Source organism: Nothoprocta perdicaria, unplaced genomic scaffold (genome assembly GCF_003342845.1).
Source record: "Nothoprocta perdicaria isolate Ctin4 unplaced genomic scaffold, notPer1 scaffold_22, whole genome shotgun sequence".
Classification (NCBI taxonomy): domain Eukaryota; kingdom Metazoa; phylum Chordata; class Aves; order Tinamiformes; family Tinamidae; genus Nothoprocta; species Nothoprocta perdicaria.
In genome coordinates this window covers 1,493,351-1,514,702 of record NW_020455415.1, presented here as the reverse complement: position 1 = coordinate 1,514,702, position 21,352 = coordinate 1,493,351, and the positions used below count along the sequence as shown (strand labels likewise).

Below are 21,352 nucleotides of genomic sequence, written 5' to 3'. Positions count from 1 at the left end.
TTTACTGGAATCCACTTCTGATAATGAAATTCTAGCTCTGTTTGACAGCATTAATAAAGGTATTGAAAATCAAGTCAAATTAACTTAATTTCTGTCTGCAAACTCTACTTAATATATCAGTCAGATGTATAACATTGTAACAAAGTTGAAATGCACTCCAATTTCCGTTGTAAAGGTATTTTCAATATCTATTAGAACATAATCTAATGCTGTAAATTATCCCATAGTTCATTCTTGCTAACCACGGTGTGCAGGAAAAGTGTTACTGCACAGCCGCAGGAAAGCCCTGGAGATACCAACATCTTTAGAAAATACCAATTTATGTTTTCAATAAGGCAAACGTGGCTTTGGGAAGAGTGTGATCCCTTTATCAGAGCAGCAGATGAGGGAAGTCTCTCTTACTTTGGAAGCTACATTTTTGGGTGAGTTTTCCAGGCACTGGCCTTTAGTGGGATCAGAATGGGCAGGAGGGGGRCCCTTCTCCTACCCTGTGCATCGTGGTGCTTGACTCTCCTGCTCCTTCGGTGCTCTGAATTTGGGAAAAAATGGTTGCAAATATTCTGTTGAAAATACTAAAAACCAACGAAATGACAGAGTTTCAGTATGTGTGGCTGTGTTGTGTTAGCTGAAATTGATGCTGAGCGTGGGAAGGGAGGCTGGAGGCAGCAGCAGAGGGTTATTTATCTGTTATTCATCCTTATAAATATAGGAAGGGTTAAACAAGGAGGCTGCGACTGGGGGCTCGTTGGGTTTCTCCATTGAACTGCACTGCCCAGAGCATCCCAGCGCAGGAGGGGAGGGAAACGTTTTGCAGTGAAAAATACTGTTAGGGGCATAAAAAGCTTTGAAGTGGCTTCGCTGCAGGAGTTTATTAAAGTGAAAATCTCCAAGGCTGCGTTTGGCCGGGAGTGCGGATCCGTGTGGGTTAGGAACCAGGCGTTGCTTCGTACTCGATCCAAAAGGACCCGCTGGGGCAGCTGGCGCTGAGCCTTTTGTGCTCTGCTTTATATAAATATTAGGTTTGCTCTTGAAGGGCTGATGGAGAGAGCGAGAGCTAATTAAGGAGATGGGATATCATCAGTAGGTTTCTCTTCCCTGCGATTTTATGAGCAGCAATTTGAAAAGAGCCATATTAAAGTCATTGAGGAGCAAGTTAATGCTGCGTTTCCAAGAATATTGCCCTTCTACCCCAAGATTATATTCAAGAATAAACAGTGTACAGTAGCTAATTGCTAGCTGACACATTATAATGGCTTTATACTTCCAAAATTGAATCAGTCTGGTTTAAGAGACAGAAGGAAAAAAAAAAAAAAAAGACTTGCAATAACTTTTTAAATTATTAAGCAATGTGTTTCTCAAGGAATAATTGAGTCTGGGCTGGCAGCTGCACAGGGGAGGTTGGACCACTCARTATTGACCACGTTTGCAACCCAGCTGATGCCGCCACTGTTAAATAACCCATTACAGCCCCTCTTTCTGGCTCCTATTACACGCTGATGGCAGGTATCCATTTTTCCTCTCTAAATTAAGCTGCGAGGAATTTATTTCTCTCCCGTCGCTTCGTTGTGCGATGCCGTAGGCACGAACCCAGCGCGATATTAAAATCCCTGGAAAGCTGCAGCGGAAGCTCATTAAGGGGCGCAAGGGAAAGCAGCCCAAGGCAGGGCATGTGCCAAGGGAGGCGATGCCGGAGCCGAGCATGTTCCCAAGCCGGGCTGGAACAAGCTGGCTTGTTCATGCTCCTGCTTGGATGCTCCCACTGGATGCTCCTGCGTCTCTTTTGCTCCATCAATGTCTTTTGGGCAAGGCTGGCTTCAAGGGGAAACATCCTTGCATTTTTATAGGTGCCTTTGCAAGGGCTGGCCTCAAATCCTGGTGCCTCTGAATGAAAGAGTACCCTCTGCGGTAGGMAAAAAGGGATAAGGAGGCACATGGCAGTATTCCATCCCAGGGTGGTCTCTGGCAGGCGTCCCCTGTTATTCTAAGCATTAGGATTTGTGTGTGTCGGACACGTTTTTTCCTTGCATTATTTAGCACTGATGCATTATTAAGCATCGCGGTGTAGAGGAAGGGTCACGTCATGCGGCTGGGCGAGAGCCGCTTCGGATGAGATCCTCGCAAGACAGCGTCTCTGTAGTCTGGATTGTAACGCCCTATAGTTGATTAAGAGCATTTAATAATGCGTTAATGAGGAATTTTAGTGAAATGCACATGGAAGACACCTGTGCCATCCTTGGACCGGCAGAACACGATGTAGTTGGTACAAGGTGCTCCTGAAATAGCGTGATAAATTCACTTGCCTGCCTGTTCCTGTAGTCTTTGCTTTTGGGGAGAGTGTGAGAATGGTGAATGGACCCTTTTCCACATATTTTTTTATTATTATTATATTTTATTTATTTTTTTTTGCCAGAATGCATGTGGTGGTTGCAAGCACCTCACAGGAATGTTTGTCTTGGGTTGCGGACGTGTCTGTTTTTGAGGACGCCGCGCGGAGAGCAGGGCAGGCAGCCGAGCAGCCTGGTGGATTTAGCTCGGTCATAAAAACCCCAGGAAATTAGCAAGACAAAACATTAACCACCGAGTAAGCATTAACATATATTAGCATTTTTATTGCACCTGTGGAAGTGGGAAATGGTTTTTGTTACTACTATTAAAAAATTTATGTTGTATGCCGCATCATTGCAGTGTGTGTGTACATATATATATATATATTTGGTTTTAAGCTCTTCAGAAGGTAATTAAGCCAATTTCTAAGGAATAGATATTTGAGGAATAGTCTTTGTATTTGCTGCTATGGTGGCTCTGAGCAGAAAGCCCACGCAGGTTCCCTGTTTATTTTTGGAGTTACGGGCCGGGCTCTCCGATGGGCCTCGGGATTTCGGGAGCGCCGTCGCTTCCCGCGGCAGCTGCCGTGTGGGAAGCCGCGTGGCCGAGCCAAGCTGCCCGCACGGAGGCTGTGTTCAAATCAATTAGAGGAGTTAATCGCTTTGCAGCTTAATGTGCAGCTTTTCCCAGAGGAAACGTGGCAGCCGATAGAGGAGGATGCTGCGAACTCCGGAGAGTTCCGTGGACGTAAACCTGTAAAAACGAGCCCGTTGCCTTGAGGAGAGCCCGAAGAATGAGTCCGTAAGCAAAGGAATTCCCAGGGAAAGTGCATGGAAACTGTGTAAAGTTTAAGCAAAGGTCAAATGAAGCAGCATTTCCATGCTGCGCAGCAGCATCCCGCGGTTCTCGGGCACCTCTTACCCAAAATTAGGGGGAAAGTGTTAAAATCAGCTGCCAAAGCTGCTCCGTTAGGTTCTCCTTTCGGGTCAATGCTGCCTCTGAGGCAGAAGCTTCCCTGCTCCACGGGTACCAGCTGCTTCCCCTTGCCAGCGCTGCTCTGCATAGGATGAGAGCCTGGCAGTTCTCTGGGATCTCTGCCTTGATGGCAGAACTTTGCTCCTTAGGAAAGTAAAAGAAAGACGGGGATGGTGGGAAGTGGCAGCAGGAGGTGGTGYGTTCTCCTGCCCTGGATGATGTTGGGGATGCTGGGAATTCAGGGAAGCTGGTGTGGAAAAGCTTGCTGCAGTTGCTGGTGTGGCAGCAGCTCCGGAGGCTGCTGGAAGTGCTCGACTTTGAGGGAGGATTTTATTTTTTTTATTTTATTTTATTTTTTTTTTGGCATTACGTTGCTGGCAACCTTGCTCTGGCAGAGTCCCTGGAAAAGTGACAAAAAAGCCTCCCTTTTGCCTGAGAAACTTCCTGCTGATTAATTTACTGCAGCACGGACTTGAAGGAGGAGGAAGTTGGAAATCGGGGTTTTTGGCCACTCGGGAAGTCCTTTTCCTGCCCGAAGTGATGCCACTTCAGGAACAGAGCAGGCCGGTTACCCCTCCCTGCGCTCTCTGCTCAGCAGGATGATCCGCAGCCGGGATGAGGAGCTGGGATGAGTCCAAGTCAGCTTTAACCGGGTGCCTCCGAGCCTTCCCCTTGCCGCTTCATCCAGCGTCATCTGTATGCTAATGAGCTCATTTGTGTYATTAACAGKGACCGKTTAATCAAKACMTCCCAKKGTGCMATTGGACTGTAGCMCMMATGCCTTTYTTYCTCCTCMWKTYTTTTTTTTTTTTTTTTTTTTTYTTTYGGCTGGGGACCATCTTGTGTCCCCTGCCTGCTAGCAGAAATTCCCACTGGAAAGGGTGATTTTTGCTTCCAAGGATGGAGCCCACGTGAGATGTCAGACACGTTTAAAGATCCTCCAGATCAGAAGGACCTGGGMCCGTATGTGCAAAGCGGGGATTTCTTGGCGTTTTCCTCTATCCTCTTTTCTGCAAACCTCATCCTAGYAACATGTTTGGCTTGGATGGAATGACCATAGTGTGAAGGACTTTGGGATGCAAAACCATTTCAAGGACAGTTTGGGCACTTTTGGGCACAGTGTCTGGTGGGTCCCTCAACCTCTCAGCCCAGGGTGGTTCTCCTGTATTTCTGTGCAGGGCCAGCATCCACCTCGAGCTCTTTCCTTGCTGTTCCCAGTCCTGCTAAYGCTGTGGCACTTGTGTCTTGCAGATCAGCCGCCTGTGTGGCCACGCTCAGCAGAGGCGACATCGCTCAGCTAATTACCCTGAAGAGCTGCCTGATTATGAGAAGGTCCCCAGGGTGGCTCGCAGTGAGCGAGAAGAAACTCTGTCCGGCCGCAGGAGGTGAGAGCTGCCTTCTCTGTGCTTTGCTTTTCCTCTGGGTTGCTGCCYGCTGCTCTTCATCATTTCGCCTTCGAGCAGCATCGAGCCCTGGGCTTGCACCCCAAGCACCATGTCTGGAGTAGAGCCCAGGACCCTTCCAGGCTTTGCTGCAGGTGGAAACAGCAGCTTCGGGCTAGGGCTTTGTGTCCTGCTTCTCCTGCAGGCTGAGCGGGACTTGATTCCCTTTATTTTTGTGCCTTGTTTTATGAATATTAGCAGGCTTTTACTGAGTGTTTTCAAAGCAAAGCTGGTGTCTGCTTACGGCCGTGCCTGCACTGATGTTTTAAGTACACGAGAAACCTCTGCAGAAGAGACAGGTCATTCCAGCTCTTCTGAGCACTGGGGTTAGGCTAAACGTGGATGTATTTCCTTTTAAAGAGTAACCAGGCTGCATTCTTGATCCAGTTCCCGTGAGATAGCGGCAGAGCTCACATTCCTGCCTTGCCTCCACACGCTGCCGGGCTCTGCGGACTCTGCTCGGCTGGACGTGTCCTCGGGGACAGCAGCTCCAATGCCACCCACTGCAGAGGGGTCTCTCCCTGCCCCTCTGTCAGAGCCCACCAAGGAGCTCGAGGGCAGGGGGAGGTTTTCTCTGTCCTTTACTCTCTGCTGCTTGAGGATCAGAAACGAGGACACGGGCAGGACCTGCTGCAGGAGAGGAAAGTGCTCAGCACCCTTTAACTTGCAGCTGGAGCGTGGCCCCTTCTGGGAGGCTTTTGCTCAGCCTAAGCTGCATTTACTGACACAGGTAGCAATGGTTAGATAGGTAGGTGCTTGCAGCACTCCCTGCGTGCACTGGCTGCGTGTCCAGTTGGGATGAGATGCTGCTTACTGGGAGAAACCCAGATCTGAACAGCGCGGGCGGCTGCTGTCATCGGGCGCCTTCCCTTGGCTTCGGCTGCCCCCAGCTGGCAGCTCGGAGCTGGGCTGCGGAGCCAGCAGCTGCAGTGGTCTCTAGTCCAGCCCTGACTAACCTGCCATCCTGCTGCTCCCCACGTGGAGCAGAGAGGATGCGGAGGCAGCCCCGAATCCCACCCTTGGGAGCCCTTCCCGCTGGAGGTGACGGTCCTGGCCAGGAAGGAGGCCAAGGAGGAATCTGCTGCCAAAGGGGAAATGGGCTGCACTGAAGCCAAGTGTTGCTTCCTCTGGTCCCCGCTGTTCATATCCCAGTGTTTTTAGCACCTTTTACCTATAAATCTGCCGAGTGCCCCCGTGTGTCTCCTTGCCCACGCTGGGATGGAGCTGGGTGGGGAGGACCAGGGCCTCGTGCTGCCCTCTTGGTACATGCAGCATTAGGTTGCTGTTTGGGTAAAGCGCACCAACGCCACAGTCTTTCCTCTTGTAACTGAGCACCCCTTTTTCCTCTTTCTTCCAGGGAACTCATCGCGAAGCTGAAGTCGCACAGCGGGTTTTACAGCAGCTTGCCCGAGTACATCTGCAGCCACAGCTCCGCCGTGCAGAACGACAGCCGCTGCTGGGACGGACAGGAGATSGTGGACAGGTGGATTCCCCCTCTCCTCCCTACCCTTTGCCCAGTTTCTGCCCAGCATGCTGCTCCCCTAGTTGAGTCTCAGCTAATAACGCTGCTTTGCAAAGCATCCTTTGCTATAAAGTAGTTTCTGTAAGAGAAGAAATAGAATAAAATCGAGAAGCAATGAAACCTTGAGGTATTAATTACAACTTCTTGATCAGTAGCCTTAGGTGATGATKAACCTGCACTTGCAATGCTGACCTGAAACACTAAAGGGACCAGAGCATTAAACTGTATTTTTAAAAAGTGCTCAAGCATCTAAGATCTCACACTTAAGAAAATGTACTTTGCCTAAGGAAAAATGTRTCCTCTGTCTGTACCATTTCTGGAAAGTCTTGCATTTCCATGCCTAGGGAGAAGTAGAACTGAAAGAAAACAAACAAACAAAAATGACCCCATAATTCAACATCGCTTTACTGCTAATTAATTATAAAGCATCTTAAAATAGTGCCACAAGCACTGTGGCTTTGCAAGAGGACCTGCTTATATTAGAGAGTTAGCTCTGGTTTTAGGTGGGGTTTTTTTTATATTTTTTCCCCTTCATCTTTCTGCTTAGAAAAGCCCTTTGCTTTCTTGCCTGGTTTGGCAGAGACCTGTGAGCAGATGTTTTGGGGCTGCAAAGCAGCAGTACCAGTCATATATCGGTATGTACAAGACCACAATGGGTGTTGCTTTGATTCTCCCTTGCTCTCGAGTGCTCGCTGAGCATCTCTGTCTGGCCAGAGACTTGCAAATCAAACAAACGTGCTTTGAAAATCTGCTCTAAACCCAATTGTGTTGCTTGGTATATAACTGAAGGGGTCAAAAAGGATCATTTGGCTGCTTCAGGTGTTTCGATTTCCCAGTGTGGGATCTCCTCCAGAGTCAGGAGTGTTTGTGGAAGCGCTACAGCTGGTCTAGGCATCATTCAGGCTGCAGTTTTGCACTTTCAACAAGAAATTTGRTGCTTTTTGAGTCTCTGGTATTAAGTCCACATTATTGACCTGATAGTTGCCCATCACTTGTAATTACTGYCGGAGAAAACTGACAGGCGTGTGTGATTTTCTAGGTTATATGCAGGTAAAAACTACTTTATATCTTAATGCACTGTCAGATACTGTTTTTTGCAAGTCAGATGCACTTTCTGCTTGCTCAGATCCTCTTGGAAATTCAGCAGGCTGGAGAGCAGGACACTTAGTCTGCTCCATATAGCCTCTACCAGCAGAAACGTTGCTGCATCTATACTGCTGCTGGAAACAAATCCCTTTCCTTTAAATGAGTGTTGAGTCTCTGACCCATAGAGATAAGCCAGGTCTGCATGAGGGTGGCTTTGCTTTGGTGGCATCTTTGTGTAGGGCTTAAGGCCATTTTACTTGAGAGTAATTAAGTCAGAGAACCTGGGCTGGTTTATCCATTTCCTGCCTGCTCTTTCATGGCAAAGTTTGCTGGTTATTCTAAGTCCTTTTCCCATAAGATGTTAAATCAAGCTTGGAATAGCAAGTTCGCATTGCTGTGCCAATGCATTCAGGTACCTAGATAATAATGACAATGTATATCCTGCTATTTGACGCAAACGTTGCTTTTGGCACCCCCTGCTCCTCRTTTTGTGTTTCCCCCCATCAGTATTTACCCTGTTTACCCCAGGGCTCTGCAATCAGCAGCCAGGGAGCTCCTGGACGTGCTCAATGCCGCGTGGACGTGCTCGGTGCCGCTCCGCGGGCGCTTGCTTCCCATTCCAAGCCCTGAGCTGTTCCCCGTTTCCCCCTTAACCCTTCTAACCTGACGAGCACAGCACAGACGTGCAGGTCTCCAAGAGGCTGCAGCCAGATGGGRTTTTCAACCTCAGTTTCCCCATGCTCCTGCCCAATGCAATGAATGGCCTTAGTGCAGTCCTGCTGTGGGCTCTCCTGTGCAGACTTAGATGTGCTTATACATAGCATCAGGGTTTTGCAACTTTTAATACTATTTTAAGCCTATTAAAATCTAGATTCTCGGAGTTTAATAATCTGCTTACGCTGGTATATTCCTGCAAAGCTCTTCTGAACAGAACACYGGGTGCATCTGCCCCCTACAAAACCTGCAAGTTAAGTGTTCCTGCTAGATACTGCTGCTTCCAAGCTGCTCAAGATGAACTTATATGTTAATCTAAATCATCCGCCTAACTCCTGTTCTTTTTATACCAATTCCAAATTAATTTATTTTTAGCACCTTGCCAGATTCTTTCCTTTGAGAGAGCRGTTTCAGCTGTCTCTGTTTTTGCCGGCATGCTGTGGCTTATTTTAATCAAACAAATCATAAACAATGAAAGCACAATTGGAAGCAAGAGAGAAAAATGAGATTCCGTAATTGGAACAAAGGAAATTCCATGCCAGTAATAACCAAAGCCTCCATGAGCTAAAGGGTTATTTCTGGCAGGGCAACAAAATGTCTGATACAATGGAGTCCCCAAAGAGAGGCTGTCTGACTTTTGAAACGCATAAAAACCCAGCTTTGTAGCAAATGGAAGCTTTAATGAAAGGATAGTAGGCAAATGCAGTGGGTTATTGAGTGGCCGTAATTGTTTCCAGAGTATTGCAAAAATGAAGATCATGAATCTTCCTCTGTTATGCTTGCTTGCTTGGTCTCAGGGCTGGCCAAACTTTTCATAATTTGTCTTGAACTTTACTGAACTGAGGTGAGAATGGAGGGAGAACTCRGGCATTCCTTCTATGCTGCAAGCTCCATTTATTTTGCTATGAATCTTACAGTATTTGTTGTTATTCCTTAAAAGTCCCATCTCCTAGAGCCAGGTTATTCCCTGAGACTTCAGATTTAGTAAAAAGAAGCCAACTCATGTTTGCAGCCTCTTCACCAACTGCAGCGTAGTGAGTGGTTGGGAGGAGGCAGCGCTTCCCTTGGGCAGGGAGCTCCTGCAGCGGGATCTTGGAGGACTCTCGGGGCTGCAGCATGGTTGATATTTGGAAACCCAGCAGAAAACAGGTCCCTTGTGCTTAGCAACCTGCAGGGAGTGTTTTATCCCCCTTGTTGCCTTTGAAGCAATTTGCTCACAGGTGGTGGTGGTGGTAGGAATTAACTGCTGCACTGCAGGCTGTGCAGTGCCTGCAAGCAGCAGCTACWAGCAACTGGCTGAGGGTAGCTAAGCTATATGCACCCAGGTATAGCACATGCTTGCATGTTTAATAGCTTGAAACCCCCCTGGAGATGCAGCTTGGACTCAAACGAGGTGGATTTTAGTCACTTTTAGTCATTTTCCATGGGAAGGAGTGAGGTTATCACTTGACTTGCCCACCTACAGCTGCAGGGTCACCCAGGTCTCAGCAGGATTTCTGCCTTCTGCAGCATGATGTTGGAGGACCTTGGTCTTCGGCTGTGTTGTTACCTTGACCGATGCCAGTTGTGTTGCTTCTCCTTTGCCACGCCAGGTAGCCTCCAGAAAACCTCCCTTGCATTGTGACAGGGCTTTAAGAAGGAGTTTTGCTCACTGAAGACCAGCTTATTGAGTTTCCTAGTATAAAACTGTTGTAGGAGAGATACTATATAAATTTAATCTAGTTACCTGCCAAACTGTCTCAGTTCTGTTCTTGCCAACTCCTGTGGGGGACTTATCCTGCTGATTAAATCCCTTGAACCACAAGAGGCTTTTCAGCAACCAACTTTCAAGTTCTGTCAGTGTTTTAAACTAATCTCACAGAGCAGCACCAAAACCACCGATTTTGTTGGCCTCTGAGAAGTCATATCTTGTACAGATATTTGCATTCAGTTGCCAGATGAACATGTCAGGACATTAAATGTGACAAAGGAGTCTCAGGACTGGGTGTTTCCCGCTTGGAACACGCCACGGCRGCGCCGCTCCCACGAGATGGTGCTCTGAGCACGCGGAGCCCTGCCGAGCGCTTCGCCTCGCCCGGCACCCCTTATTTCAGCCTCCTACCCATACCTGGCTCTTTCTGGTTCTGTAAATCACTTGGTTTTATGTGTAGGACAAGGCTCTGCTCGCAGGTTTAAGTGCTTTCCCCGCCTGGGAGCCGTCGCTTCTCTTGCATATCTGTATTTTGTGCTTTCCAGGATGATGCAATTGCTGATGGACAAAATCAAGGGCAGCGACGTGTGCTGTGGGCGACGTGGGAGCCCAGCGTCAGGACGGGCGGGAGGGGGATGGCTATGTGGCGCCGAGGCCCCGTGGGCGCTGGCCCTGTTGTGCAGGGCCCGGTGGGACTSGGAGATCCCGGTGCACATCCCTGTTTTGCAGCGAGGTGCCGCCTGGCCCTGGGCRAGCTGGGAGCGTGCTCAGGTACATGCCTGCCTGCTAGGAGGGCAGCAGCGAGCGGGTGAAATACAAATCGTTCCCTCGCTTGCTGGGGAGCACGAGATGAGTGTTTCAGGTCAAGGTGCCGGGACATATATTGATGAAAATGGGAGAGCAGGTTTGGTGCTTGGGATCCACGCTGGGAAGTGGCTGCTCAGTACAAGTCCCCTGCAGGGAACTGGCTCTTGATCTCGGCCAGCTCCCGATGGGCGTCGCGCACGCTCGTGTAAACCGGGATAACGTGGAGCGGAGCCCAGCGCCGCGCCAAGCGCCGGGCACCGTCTGCCCGAGAGCTGCTTTGATCCCCAAGGCTGCAGCTCATCAAAGACTGAAATCAGCCTTGTTTGACAACACCTATTTTCCATTAGCGATGTTGACAGCRTTAATTATATTCTCATGCTTTAATTCTTTATTATTGAAATCACACATCAGTGATAGTCATTATTTTGCAAGGGGTTGATGCTATGCTAATCAGCATGTAGTTAACTGGGTCATCCCACTCATTTTTTTTGGCTGTGGGCACAACACTACCAGTCTCTTACTGGAGTCTCTGTGGTCTGCCAAGATTTATTTTAAACAAACATGAGCGAGCCAGAATTTCTCAGCCAGCTTTTCTGGAACTCTTGGGTGCAAGCTATGTGAAAATATTTATCCCTGTTGTATACTGTTTAACATCTTCCTTGGTTACTAATGGACTGGAAAGGACTTCATTGTCCTTATGTGATACAACTACATCATCCTGCTTCTTTGCAAAAGCAGAATATTTATGGGAATCTTCTGCCTTTTCTGCTTTGTTATTAACTGTTTTACTCTTCTTTTTTGGAAGGGGCTGCTGCTTATCTTGGAATTTCTTTGGTTTCCCCTGAACTTAAAAGATCTCCTGTATGTTACTCCACAACATCACGGTCTCCTCTGCTSCCTCTTGCAGATACGGTCCCCAAATCCCAAGGAACGGAGCCAAAGCCCAGCCTGGCACCCACGAGGTGAAGATGAGAGGTGCCGAGCCAGTCATCAGCCAGATCATTGACAAGCTGAAACACATCAACCAGGTTCGTTGCCGCCGTGCCAGCAGGGCCGGCGCCAGAGGGGAGGTGGCTTCTGCATCCATCCGGCTTCCCTGCTTGTTCCTAGGGCTCACGCAGACTCTGTGCTGCCGGACACATGCGGCGTGTCCCAGCTCACTGCACGAGSTCTGCCTTCAAGCCCGGGTCACCAAAGAGGGTTATTTTCCAGTAGCTCCAGAGCTTGGACCTCTGCACTTTCCTGGAACGCAGTGTCAGGACCTCATTGGCACAGACAATCCAGCTGCAAACTTTGAAAACGGCCAAGCAGCTCGCTCAGAAAGGCCCCAAAGGGAGCGTTTGGGAGGGCTTTTTCACTGAGGTTAAAGCAGAGCTGCCCTTTCAGGCCTGGGGGGCTGCTGGGTCCAATCTGCCTGAAGTTGCTGGTGTGGCAACTTTTCTGCCAACCTCTGCTTTCCATGGCCTGTTTTCATAGTGGTGCCTGGATGCCTCATTAGCCACCATCCGGGTCCCCGCGCACATCCCACCTCTCCATCACGCATCCCTGCCATCACGGAGCGATGCCGACTGCCAGCAGCCCGTCATTATTATGAGGCGGGGGAAATAATAATAAAAAAAGGCATAATCAGCTCGCTGTTAAGCGGGGTGGAGGGCAGGCTGCAACCTGCAGGTGCTAATGGTATTTTGCCGTTCGCGGTGAGAAAGCAGCACGCAACAAAACACGGTTATTAGCGCACTTGGAAGTGCTGACACGAGGYGGTTGGGAAACGCTGGCTGCCGGATCGGGTCAGGTTAGGTCTGTGCTGATCTGTTCTGGCTGCCRAGGGATCTGTGGAGGGAGAGACCCTGGGTAAACTGGACTGGGTAAACACAGTCCAGCTGCCTCTGATGGAAAAATAGGGGAGAATAGGCTGGCTTGTGATCCCAGCTGCTGTTTTCCTTGTTCCTTTGCAACGTTTCATTGGGGATGTTGGAGAGGTGTAGCAGTGTTGTGGGGGACAAGTGAGTTGTTTTGCATTTAATGGCTGGAAAGTGATCTTTGAAAATTAGATACGGACCTAGCCCTTCATGCTGAGGATCAATAGCTAAGGTAAGTGGCTCGTATATAAGGAAAAGAATTGCAGAGAGGGGTTAGTTTGTGATTTGGGGTGTCACAGCTCACTGTGGCATTAGTTACCGCTCAAGTTTGGCAATCTCCGTCACATCTGGAACACATCTGGAAYGCAGCGGAGGAGGAAATGCGGCAGGAGGGTTCCTGGGGGAGTTACGGTTGTGTCTGAGGTGCTGGCTGCAGATCTGCGAGGCGACGTGGACTCCCATGCTGCAGGTTCTCTGCCAAACCCAACCGAGCAGTGTCTTTTAAGGGTTTTCAAATGTCAAGAATCTTTTGTAGCGCTCAGAGCTCTGACCTGGATCACCTGTGTGATCCATAATGTAATTATTATGGATCTAGCAGTATGTATATAATGAATTCTTCCCAGTTTGTTACTGTGTTGGATGAGCTGTAGCTAAGATATTATGGATGTGGGTAGACTCAGAAACCGCTCTATTCCAAGCAATTTTAGTTCCACACCGTTTCCTTTTACGTGTGGATTTAATTAATGTTTATAATTCGCTAACGACTTGGCTTCCATTTATTTCAGRCTGCTCACGCTGCTGGAAAATGTGTATTCTTGCAGCCCCAACTTTTGGAGCTTGCTGGAGCTCGAGGAATGTGTTGTGTGAGGGACTCGCGTGCCCGGATTAGTTCATGCTGGAGAAGCGTATGCAGAGAGGAGAAATTCCCCTCAGCCCTTTGCAGTGTGAAATGAGAGCCTCGTATGTGTACGGGAATGCAATCTGCAGGCACTTAAAGGAGTAGAGAAAACTTGAAACAGAAATTAAAAAAAAAAAAGCCCAGATTTTATTAATTTTTGCGTAGGCGCCTTTTTATCAAGCTGAAATAAATGGAGAAAGCACGGCTGTCTGAGGAACGTGTTGTCTCAGGTCAGTGCTTTGTGGATGAGTCACACGCACTGGTGTCTACTCATCCCATCAAAACTCTAGGCCGTTTTTGTTGCATTTGCAAGCAGGACTGTGGGTGGTGCTATTTTTTGTGCTCCAGTGGGCGAGCCGGTTTGTTTTTACCATATTGGAACTGAGGTTTTTATTTTTTCTCTCCTCGGTTCTGTTAGATGTCTACCAAGTTGTGATTTGAATTATTTTTGCTCTGTGCCCAGAGGCACAAACGGCCCATCCGTAAGTATTAGTGTTGTTATCTCAGCTGGGAGGCCAAGGGTCACCTTCAGGAAAATGAGCTGGAATTGCTCCGTAACTTGCATTTCCCAGGGTGGACAGGGTCTCTTTGTAGCTTGGAGGGTTTCTACTCGTCCTGTGGATGAAGCCGCGATGCAACTGAAAGGTTGCTCAATGTCAGCAGGAGGTCTCTGAGTGCTCCTGGTGACTTTGGTGGCTTCCCTAGCAAAAAACAAAGGGCAAGGTGGGTTTTTTTCCTCCAGTCAACCTGGTTCCTTCTGCCCCAAGGGTATAGATGGCTGATGGCTAGGCTCCAATTTTAGCACATGTGTATGGAGTGGGCCATGAATAAGCCAAGGAAGTTGTTGTCCCCTTTCTGTAGGCACATGGCCAAAGCTCAGAAGTGACTTGGCCACACAGAAAATCATTGGCAGAGAAAGATCTCCTAGAGTTGAAGCTAGTGCCCAGCTCACTTCCCTTTTCATGCATGGAGAAGCCCTGCTGTTTATYGTAGGCCTGTCTCTAGGAAGAAGAACACAGCTCTGGGAAGGAAGGAAAAAGAGACCCCGTAGGAATAAAATCCATCAAAGGAAAATGAAGTGGGGGAGATGGCTTCACAAGATTGAAAGGCCTGGAAACGTACTGTAAATTTCCAGACACTGGAGTTCAGGGCTCATTTAGAATATTTCAGATATACTAGAGTTTGACAGTTCTTTGGTTTCCACATCAAACAATCTGTAATTTATTGCTCTGTATAGGGACTGTGTTTTTATCATATTGCATATTCTCTAGCCAGAAATCTAACTACCATATAAGCTCTTGAAAGAAAACCTGTGGGGATTGGAATCCAGGCACTGTGCTTTCACAAGCCCTGAGAAACTCACTTTGATTTATTTCCTTGGAAATGGGGGAAACGTAAAATTTCTCGGAGTATTCCGGCTGTTGCACGGAGCAGGATTTTGCCGCCTTCCCGTTTTCGGTGTAAAGACACAATCTTTCAGCAAGGGCTGCACAAAAGAGCCTGTTGCTGCCCGTTGTAGGGTCCACAGGAGGATCCAGAACCACCTTTTGAAGCTTCGGAGAAGGTAAAGGCTTCTGGATGGATTCTTTTTGTGTTCACCTYTCTGTGCCTGCTTTTCCCCCACCAAGAAGCTGGAATATACTTGGATTTTGCAAAACCTCGTGCACCATGAGGGTCAGTAGCTCTGTTTGGATCAACCTGCATATCCCATATTTGTTGGCAGGATTAGGGGATATTTTGCCTGCCGTTTTTAACAGGCTGCTCCTCTGTGGCCTTTGCAGTGGAGGTTGTGCAGGAGTTAACTCGGGGAGAGGCCAAAAGGCCACAGCTTGAGTATATCAAATGTAAACGGAGCAGATTGGGGGCGGTCGGATGCCCTCGCCTGGACCCCCAGGTTCAAATACCCAGCGTGGCCAGGACCTCCAAAGGGAGCCACTTTGGGGTAGTTTTTCCCCTTTTAAGCTTCACACATTAATGCAACGGTAACTGAAGCGCGTTCKACGTGTTATATAATTTATCAAGTCCTCAAAAGGAATTATTAATAAATAGAATAATTACTTGGACGTGCCTTTTGTTCAACATTATGAAATATTTTGTACCAATTAAAATATTAAAACCACATGTCGTCAAAAGCAGCCAGACATTGCAATTATTTCTTGATAAGGCTATTAAATAAAATGACAGAAGATTTTTATTGTAATGATAAGCACGGTTTGGAATGCATCAGCTAATTCCTCTTTTTACTGCACGATATGGGCTCTAGCTCCAGCAAGTCTGGGCCTGGTGTGTAAAGACTGGCCACGTTGTCCTTCTGTGCTGTGGTCCCCATTAATGCCCCCTTGCAGCTTGTGCTTCCCTATGGAATCACAGATAATTGGGGCATGTTGGATGCTCAGTAACTAGGGGGGAAAAAAAAGAAAGTCTCACCTTTTTTTCCTCTTTTTGCTTGCTTTTCCAAGGATCATGCTCTTCATCAGTGACATCTCACCTAATATCCAAATAGATGTTTAGCTCTGTGGTGGCTCTGAGAGTGATAAAGCTTTCTGGGCCACTGGATCCTGCTGCTTAATTTTCCCATCAAAAGCAGGAAGCTGAGGTGGGTCCCAGCTTGGACTGGTTGGAGTYTGGGGCTCTTTCCACACTATAGGTAACATAAATAATACCTTGTTGCTCTTTTTCCTGAAATTTCCTGACCCTCTGGAATTGGGGAGCAGCGGGAGCTGTCTTGTTAGCCCTGATGCTGGTGCAGTCCCCATGAGCCCAGGTGCGGTCAGGTGTGTCCTGCAGGCAGCAGGCTCCAAACAATACCCTGGAAATCATCTGGAACAAAATCCCTTTAAAAAGAATTAATATTTTTTTCTTGTGTGTCCAAAACATGGAGCTGATGCACTTGAAAACAAACACCAGATATCCTGTACCAGAACCAGAGTTTATCCTGTTGTGGAGGAAACAAACCTGAGATCCYGGTGCAGCAAAACACATGGGCAAGTGGATCTGCTGATACCAAATTGAGAGTTAATTACAGTTATTCTGGGCCTCCTTAATAGTATCAAGTATCACCTTGTGATCTGACTCAGCCCAGAAATTTAATCAGTAGCAAATGTAGGTGATAGCTGCTCCCCATGATGATCCCCGGGTGTCTTGTGAATGCGGTGTGAGGAAGCAGCTGACTTTGGTAATGCCCCAGGGCTCCTTGAAGACGGTTTTGCTCCGTTTCTCTGGAAGTGACTGTGCTTTCCCCTTTGCTTTTGCTGTTGGTTATGGTTTGGTCTGCTGAGAAGAGTCCAGGGGGAAATTCTCAGCCTGGAGTAGAGAAAAACGTTCTCCAACTTGTTTTCTTTGAAGCTTAAATACAATAGGAAAGCATGTAGCCATCTCCAGAGATCATGGAGTGGTGGGGAGGTTTCTTCTTGATATTTTTCTCCAAGTTTTGACTTACTGTCAAAGTTCTTAGAATATGGGCTGGAAAGACAGGGGCCTGGCATTCTGGGAGCTAATCTTCACCTTGAAGAGCAGGCCTGGAGGGGAACCTGTGGTCTTTTTGGCTGGAGAACAAATCTGATTGCTCATATTCCTTAGAAAAGGAATCAGAAACAATTTGGATGCTTGATAGCAGGTAACCGTTAGCGCTGATGTCTTTGAGAGAAAAGGAACGATGGAAAGTCGAACGATGGAAAAGGAAGTATGTTTGGCTTTCTGGGGATGTGGGTAAGAAGAAGTTATCTTATATATTGTGGGAGGAACTAGGAGATGACTTTTCTGGGATGCATGTTGGAGAAACCACGGAACATGGTGATGATCAGCAATTCATGTTGTATTTTTGGCAGGGCCCCTGAAATACCTTCCACCTACGAGCAGGGAAGGAGTTTCCTGACCTTCTCCTGTAGCACATCCGCTCCCAGGGCTTCCTCCAGGAGTGTTGGGTGTCACTGGGGGAGGCTCTAAAGTCATGAGCTTGGAGCCTAGTTTAAACCCGGAGCTGCTCAGCTGGTGGCTGTGTTCCTGCGTAGGAGAATCTCCTTCTGTTCCTCACCACCTCCTGCAGGGCTGTGTCCTACAGGGTCTCCTCTTTGGTGGGTGCATTCAGTTTTGCTGATGTTTTGCACCCTATTTTATCAGCAGTGCTGATGCTGGAGCTTGATTTTTTCTTCGTCTCACCTATGAGAGAAGCCAGATGCTGACGTTGACACCTGATGATGCTCGTGGAGGGGGTTGGCAGGCAGCAGCTGGATTAGGGGCCACAGAGCCTAGAGGGACCCTGTTTGCTGATTGCTTCAGGTCTTCAGTCTCCTCCCTGATGTGTAAATTTGAAGTTAACGGTAGATTTTTTTGGACTTTGACGTGCTTGATGGAGGTGGGCAGGATAGCAAAGTATGAGAGATGGCTCCCTCAGAATTACAAAGGAGGGGAAAGATCGTGGCAGAAGCTCATGAAGAGAAAAGCAGCAGCCCTAGGGTGTCACCATTGACGTGGGGCTTGGGGACGAGCCACGAATAGACCTGAACTTCCTTGTTTTGTAGCAGCCTGCGACGACCGCAGCCATTCTCCATCCCCACGCTGCTCTCTGTTCCTTCCTATCGCAACACAAAAACAAGCTGTAAATAGCTGGGGGGAAAGGGGAAGGAACTGCCTAAAAGGTGAGTGAGCCGATCACGAAGCCCCAAAGTCATCTGGTTTTTGCATATGCCCTCTGATGAATGAGCATTTGTTTGGGCTGGGGAAGCGGCACCTTTTCCCTATCTGGAAGGTCAGGATTCAATGCTGGTGCTGCAGATTTGATAACCTGCCATTGGTGGATCTGTCCCATGCCCTCGTGAGCCAAAATCCAGGAATTCTTAACAGCTTGTCAGCTCCTTTGGCTTCTTGTGGAGATTTACTGWCCACTGTGGATTCGTTTTAATTACAGTCAGCGTTTAAGGGTCCTTATCTGTCTTTCTCTGCCTGTAGGGAAGTTGTCAGTTTGGATAGTTAATGTGGAATTAAGCTARTGATCCACAGAAATAGGGCTGCTCCTTGGCTAGTAATTCCCTGCTGTCACCAGCCTCTTCTTGCTGTCAGGGCAGGGACCAGGAAAGCTGGTTTTGTGGCAGCTGAGAACATCTCCCCAGGAGCTGGTGAAGGCAACGAAGGGGGTCCTGCTGTGCTGGTAGCTACAAGGTGACAACAGTAGGATTGTTCTCCTGTCCTAGGAGACACGATTTTGGGGCTGAGCAGACGGAACCATAGCAGTTAACAACAAGATGTAGTGGTGGATGAAGAGCATGGTCTTAGCTCAGAGCTGTGGATCATCCAGCTTTGCTGCTCCTTGCAGTGAGCTGCTCTGGAGCCCYGACGTCCCGGTGAGGGTACACGGGACACGACGGCCTCGGTCTGGGCACCAGCTCTCCATGTGCAGCTCAAACACGAGACCGCTCAAAGCGGCAACGTGGGCAAGTAGAGAATTAGCTTTGGAGCAGCTGATACAACAGCTGACGTGTCCCACTCTTTGTTTTTTGAAGCACCGAAAATGACTTTTCCAGGTCTGAGGCCTGCTTCCACGTAATTAATGTTTGATTAGCAATTGCTCCTTGTTGTGCGGAGCTTGAAAGAGGAGTATGACTAGGAACAGGTTTCTTCTGTGCTGCCGAGGTGTATCCATTGGGAAGGACCCCAGCAAAAGTGCAGTTTGGGCTTTTTCCTGCAAAAATGGGTTTTCTCATCTAGAGTAGTGGTGCTGTCAAAGAGCATCTACCTGTGTGTGTTTGTATATTTTTTTTATATATATATATACACGCACATACATATATATGTATATATGCATACTCTTGCCAAAGAGAGATAAAGATCCTAATACTTACAAATATTCTAAATGCTTTAAATCCCTTTCTTTTCTTTTTTTTTTTTTTTTTTTGGAATTTGGTGTCAAGGGTGTTGGATTTTACTGCAATCTGTTGTATTCCGTTGCTATCCAAGCAGAGAAATCTCTCTAGAGCTCATAAAGAAGCAAACAAAAAATGATACTGTTGATACTGCAATAACGTTCTGCTCGTGTGCCTGGTCTGTGGGCCCCTGCTCCCCAAAAGGAGATGAGGAATAGGGGAGTGGAGAGTATCAGTGAATCCTAAGATGAGGTGCAGTCAAATAATACACAAAGTATTTGCTAATAAAAAGATAATTTTTTCCATGCTATTTCCTGGGCTAATAAGCAGAGGAAGTGGAGAGAATCGATTCTCCCTGTTGCATGCTTGTATACAATCGGGCCACAAAATTCAAAACACATGAGTTTTCACAAAGTGTCCCCAGCTTCACCCTTTTAAGAGGGGTTCCTTTCCTTGATTCGGGTTTGGGCCCAGATAATGACCTTGGTAGGCAAAGCAGGGCCAGCTGTATTTCATAATGGGAGTGCACTTCTGTACGGCGTAATGAGCTGTTAACAGGGAACCGTATCGTGTGAAAAGCTGCACGTTCCCCRTGATGCTGGCCTGGTTTAAAACCCACCCGTAAATTATTTGGCGTTGCAAATTTCAGGGTCCAGATCGGTCATTTTATATTTATATGTTATATATATATWTTTTTCTTTCCCAAAGCAGTGTTTTCAATGGGTTGGAATTTAAAATAAGAAAAACTGACTTGTTGGGAATTTGGGGAGTTTTGTAGAAACTAGGATGCCCACCTGTGTCCCCAAAAGGGAGAAAGTGGCTCGGACAAGAATCCTGTGATCCTCCAGACCTCCTTATTGAGACTCCTGATGGAAAAGGTCCAAAGTCCCGTGGACAGTCTGAAATTGGGGAGTTTAKCCAGGTTTTGGAGGGATTAATGGCAGAGGTGGATGCTGGTGTCACTGTTGGGTGACGTGCAGCAGCACTGATGGCCCCGCTGCAAGAAGGCACTTCTTGCTGAATGTGAGAACTTTATTAAACATATATTACAATCCCGAATATTATTTTAGCTGCAAGTTCAGCCTTCGCTCTGTCCAGCTTTTTAGGTTTGATCGTATTCCAGGGGCTTACTAAAACCATGCTAAGAATTTCAGCAAAACTCCGTGGAACACTTTTATTAAATTCTTTCAGTCATGCAAGCTAAATTAAATGACAGCTCTGTCCACCAAAAGATTACAAATATCAGTCAGACTTCTCCCCTAAACTCATAAAGGAATTAAATGCTTTTTTTCTAAAGGTCTTTTATTCCCCTTAATAATCTGCTCGGCTGTTCTCTTTATGTATTTTTGAAGTATGTTGAAAGGGATGATTTCTGCCCTAAAGGAGTACAGCACTTGTATCTCACTGTCCGTATTTTATCTGAATTTGCGGGCACAATTTTGGTGTTGCTTAAATTGATATTTGCAGTCCCGGGAGCATAGTTTCCAAAATGAGAAAAGTGCTATTAAGTTCTAGTTCAAGGAATGGAACACAATGTTGACTTATTTCTTAAGTCCTGAAGATTAATGACTTCTAAAAAAGTGCATTGCAGCTCCCACTGTTGAGATTAAAATAGGAAAAACAAGCCCAGGTGGGTTGGTGGGATAGTGAGCTCCGAGTAAAGCCAAGCTCAAGCAATAGACATTGCAAAACTTTGAATGGAGATAACGTGGCCTGCAGATACTTTGGCGGGGACACTTGTTTGCATGCAGGCTCCATGGTTTATTCCTGGGTTTGCATCAAGTCTATTATTGTATTTTTACATTATTTTTATGTTTCTTGTGGAGCAGAGCAGATACAAATGCAAACTCTTGCAGCTGGATGAGTTGTGATTAAGTTAAGACTCTCCCGTTGTTACGGGCTCCGTGAGTGATCYCCGGACCATGTATTTGCCTGCCTCTTACCATAGGCTTCAAACCGCAGGACACGAATAAACGGTAATGTTAGGGTAGTAGTTAACCGTGGTTGCTATTTAAGGATGGAGAAGCTGCATCGTGGCCACCAAATGTAATTTCATAAAGCGCCCGGACCGTCGTGGAGGTTGTAACACTAGATCAGCAGTGCTGCAAGAAAGAGCAGGAAAAATCCCCCCCGCTTTCCCTCTGTATTCCCTTTTCCCCCCCACCCGGGTGCCCTT

At 47.5% G+C, this 21,352-nt stretch overlaps 1 protein-coding gene across 1 annotated transcript in view; it reads left to right on the top strand.

The window, feature by feature from the left end:
- The window catches only part of GPC3 (glypican 3), an 84,726-nt gene that overhangs the window by 41,198 nt on the left and 22,176 nt on the right, over positions 1-21,352 (top strand). Inside the window, exons 3-5 of the mRNA XM_026039142.1 lie at positions 4,552-4,685; positions 6,100-6,225; positions 11,469-11,589. Coding sequence (XP_025894927.1) covers positions 4,552-4,685; positions 6,100-6,225; positions 11,469-11,589 — 381 coding nt within the window. The remainder of the gene's footprint in view (positions 1-4,551; positions 4,686-6,099; positions 6,226-11,468; positions 11,590-21,352) is intronic.